The sequence below is a fragment of the Arachis ipaensis genome, chromosome B10 (assembly GCF_000816755.2).
Source record: "Arachis ipaensis cultivar K30076 chromosome B10, Araip1.1, whole genome shotgun sequence".
Lineage (NCBI taxonomy): Eukaryota > Viridiplantae > Streptophyta > Magnoliopsida > Fabales > Fabaceae > Arachis > Arachis ipaensis.
In genome coordinates this window covers 133,789,875-133,792,082 of record NC_029794.2, presented here as the reverse complement: position 1 = coordinate 133,792,082, position 2,208 = coordinate 133,789,875, and the positions used below count along the sequence as shown (strand labels likewise).

General features: G+C 29.9%; 1 protein-coding gene across 2 annotated transcripts in view; it reads right to left on the bottom strand.

Moving 5' to 3' along the window:
* Positions 1-2,208, bottom strand: part of LOC107622834 (probable cellulose synthase A catalytic subunit 3 [UDP-forming]) — a 13,879-nt gene that overhangs the window by 9,003 nt on the left and 2,668 nt on the right. For both annotated transcript variants that reach the window (XM_021114784.1, XM_016324877.2), the window contains exons 4-5: positions 1,866-2,110; positions 438-704 (exon numbers count right to left, since the gene is read on the bottom strand). In XM_021114784.1, the coding sequence (XP_020970443.1) occupies positions 438-704; positions 1,866-2,110 (512 nt within the window). The remainder of the gene's footprint in view (positions 1-437; positions 705-1,865; positions 2,111-2,208) is intronic.

The window sequence follows — 2,208 nt, the reverse complement described above, 5'->3', positions numbered from 1 at the left end:
CACGATTTAATTAGATTAATAAAAAATCAGTTTAAGTAAAAATTGATTGAAATCAAATTGATAAAAAAAATTTAAAAAATTAGTCAAAGTATCAGTTAAAAAAATATATTTTTTATTCATAAATATATTATTTTATTACAATCGTTTTAATTTCGATTAAATTTTAGTAGAACCTTTGAATATTTTTATTTAAACCTCTGATTCTATAAATTCAAAAGTCGGTTCAGTTTTAGAACATTGTTACATATATATAATAGGGTGGAAACTCAGGTGCAGTCGACTTTACGTAAAGTTGATAGTTGAAAGCTGTTAGATAGTTTGACTGATTTGACTAAATTTTTATCTAACGACTCTCAACTATCAACTTCACGTGAAGTCGACTGCATCTGAGTTTACATCGTATAATAGAGTAGGAAATGAAATAAAAAGAGTCTTGCCTTAAGGAAAGACGATCCAAGTAGGTTTCCCTTTGGACAGGGAACCATTTAGGGAATTGGTGAAGAATCCAAGCAAGAGTGAACCAAACCTCACATATCACTGATACAAGCCACAAGGCATATGCGTTTTCAACTGGATGAGTTACTCGATAATGGAAGTAGAAAGCAACAACCACCACCCTTATTATTATCATCATTCTGTATGGGTTCATTTTACTCGATGGAATTCCCATCTTTCTTGATAATGGTTGTCTTGCTTCGTCCATTCTGATCAACAACAAACAATGAAAATGCTTAATAATTGTTAGAGATATATAAATTTGTTATTATAAAAATAAATACTACTATTTGTATATCAAATATTTTTTTTACATTTGTTTTGTATTTGAATTTACGTTCCCCAACTTTTTATTTTTTTACTAAAAGAAAAAAAAATATTTTTTCTATTAATCGTTTCTGCAACGAGCAATAGAGAGAGAGAGACACTTTATACATACACGTTCCATGTATTTTGGTAACTAATAAATTCAACTAAGTTAATCCAATAATCTATTGGCAGTGTTGAAGAAGAAGGTGGAGTAGTAGTATAAAAAGAAGAAGAAAAAAATTTAGTTGAATTTAGTTACAAAATTAATTTGTTCACATAGTATTTTTTTAAGGTAAAAATCCAGGTGTAATTAATTTCATATAAAGTTCATAACTGAAAGTCGTTAAATAATTTAATAGGTTTGACTAAATTGTTATCTAACGACTTTCAAGTTTCAACTATCAACTTCACATGAAGTTAACTGCACCTGAATTTCTATTTTTTAATTATAAAATATTAATTAATTCAATATTTTCACCGCTAACCTATAGCTATTAAACCAAGAAGAGTGAGTAAGTGGCAACTAAGAGAAATAGTTTTGTATAAGAATATGATGAAAATTAATAAAGATACTTACATAAATTTATCTAAAATATAATGATGTTTGTAATCATTTCCTTAATTTACATATACTTAAATAATATAATGAAAATTTTGAGAAAAGGACAAATATGTCCTTAACCTTTTGATCCGCAGACATTTAAGTCCTCGAAGATTTGAAAATACATTTAAATCCTTGACCTTTTCAAAACCTGGACATATCGATCCCTCATGTTCACTTGGGTCTGTCGGACTTATCGAAAAAATCAAACGTGACTTCTGTTGTACTGACCTGGTTGATACGAACGCATACGTGAGAGAGTTTTTAAAATTGGACAAATTAGACCCAGGGATCGATATGTCCAGATTTTAAAGAGGTCAAGGACTTAAATGTATTTTTAAATCTTTAGGGACTTAAATGTCCGCGGACAAAAAAGTTAAGGATCGATTTGTCCTTTTCTCAAAATTTTTTTACTTAAAGTAAAAGAAGTTGGAACAGAGAGTGAAAAGAAACTACATACAGAGGGAATTGAGTGTCATCATCTGGTGAAGCATGATTTTGGTGATGATGATGAGACTCTTCAAGTCTCTGTTGCCTTTGCTTCCACAATTCCATTCTTTCTTTCCATGCAACACTTCCATAGCCATAAGCTGCAAGGTCCTTCGAAGGATCCATGGCCCGGGATTGCAATCCAATCATCTCTTTACTCATCATGTATGATGGAACTAAGGCACTATGATGATGTTCTTGAGATGTTTCATCATCCTGTCCAAAATCAATTACATGCATGCTAAGTTTTTAGAAATGTTTGAATTATAGTTCAGAAAATAATATTTATATCTATATATATTCCATGATTTGAC